Source organism: Frankliniella occidentalis, unplaced genomic scaffold (genome assembly GCF_000697945.3).
Source record: "Frankliniella occidentalis isolate FOCC.00 unplaced genomic scaffold, Focc_3.1 Scaffold151, whole genome shotgun sequence".
Classification (NCBI taxonomy): domain Eukaryota; kingdom Metazoa; phylum Arthropoda; class Insecta; order Thysanoptera; family Thripidae; genus Frankliniella; species Frankliniella occidentalis.
Window position 1 is genome coordinate 44832 of NW_026267278.1, and position 1559 is coordinate 46390.

The following is a 1559-nucleotide window of genomic DNA, read 5'->3' on the forward strand; positions in this document are numbered from 1 at the left end:
CAACCCCTTTCCCCCAAGCACGGCTACGTCCGTCTGATATCCGACACCTGTTCTTTTCTGCCTCACATGATCGCCGGCGGAGGGGGTAGAAAGGTGCAGTGCAGAAGGGTGAGAGGAACGGCGGACTTGAGTGCCAATATCCAAAAGAGTCAAGAGCCAACAAAACTACCCTGCATGACTGGGAAGTCATGGTACCGGGTGTCCGTAAGAATTCGCGGCAGCTCGATGGGTTGCCTACGCACTAGCGTGCGGGTGCGGGCGCGCAGGGCGAGGGGGGAGCGGTGGAGGTGCGCACCATCCAGCGAATTCCGAACAGACTATAAAGGCGCCCTTTCGGACCAAGTTATTTTTGAAAAAATGTGAAAAAGAGGGAGTATTTATTGAGACACAGACTTCGGCGAAACGCAAATCTCTGCATGTCTACCAACTAGGCCCGTGGATCTGCCCAGAGCAGACGATAAAGGGAATGACCCGATACACACTCTCTCCGTGCTGCCAACTTCTGCATACCCAGTGTTCCCAGGCAACACACATTCGCATACATGAAAGAGAGTGATCGCCTTTTAATCAAAAAGTGCACCAAAAGTCGATTCTTTTCGCGAATGTTTAGAACCATCAAAAGGTGGGTTTGAAAATGCACCAATTCGGCACCTGATCGGGCGAAACTGTGTCAGCTGGTCAGCTGACGGTGGTGTCACTTTGGTGTTCTGAAGCTGAAGTTATCGAGATCGAGTTTCGCCTCCCACCCAATATGGCGTCCCGCGCTCGGTTTCGTCGAAAAAAAAAAACTATTGTTGCACCTTCGCGAACGGTGTTTTTCATTAATAATACTTTAAAAATCGTTCAAAAGAGAAATATTTACCTTTGCGACAAGTGAAAACTCGTGTGTCAGTGCTCTAGTGTGGTCGGTGCTCAAGATCCGTTGGACCTAACCTCGAAGGTGCGGCGATGGCCGAGTTTGCAGATCTCAAGGTACTGTTCTACGCATCTTTTGGGTTCCTGGGGAACCTCAACGTCATCTGTCTGGCTATTGTTAGCGCCCGACTTGTGCGATCTTGTTCTTTTCCAAATTCCTCGCAAATCTGTTGAGTTTGATCCCGACCTACCCCTCTCGACGGCCACCTGACTGTTTGAATGGTGTCTGTCCTTTCATAATGGGTCTTTCAGTACGATTTAGACTGCTATTGCACCGACTTCATGCTCAGCCAACTGCTGCTGATGCGTGATTATAATGTCCAGCTGGTGAATCATGACGAGGTTTACGTGAACACCTTCGGCAACGAAACAGTTCAACTATCTTTAATGTCAAACAGAATTAGAGGTGTGAGCATATAAGACATTCTTGGTGGCACTGCGTCATAGGTGGCTAAAGTGTCGGCTCTGGGCCGGGGTTCGCGCCCTGGTGCCTGCCACCTTGCTATGGTAGCGGGGTGGATAATAAGACCTAGAAACTGGCTGAAAAGGGCTCCATAACCTATGGTGGGTCAGTGCGATTAACCAATGTACGCTTCAACCGTCTCACAAACCCCGGGAGTATGTTCTGACCACTGCGGTTGGGA

General features: G+C 50.0%; 1 protein-coding gene across 2 annotated transcripts in view; it reads left to right on the plus strand.

Moving 5' to 3' along the window:
* Positions 1-275: 275 nt before the first annotated feature.
* The window catches only part of LOC113206712 (balbiani ring protein 3-like), a 45273-nt gene continuing 43989 nt past the window's right edge, over positions 276-1559 (plus strand). Inside the window, exon 1 of one of the 2 annotated variants that reach the window (XM_052271155.1) lies at positions 276-972. Coding sequence is in view for 1 of the 2 variants with exons in the window: in XM_052271156.1 (XP_052127116.1) it covers positions 949-972 (24 nt within the window). In the remaining variant the exon portion in view is untranslated. The remainder of the gene's footprint in view (positions 973-1559) is intronic. The other variant, XM_052271156.1, reaches the window with a different exon arrangement.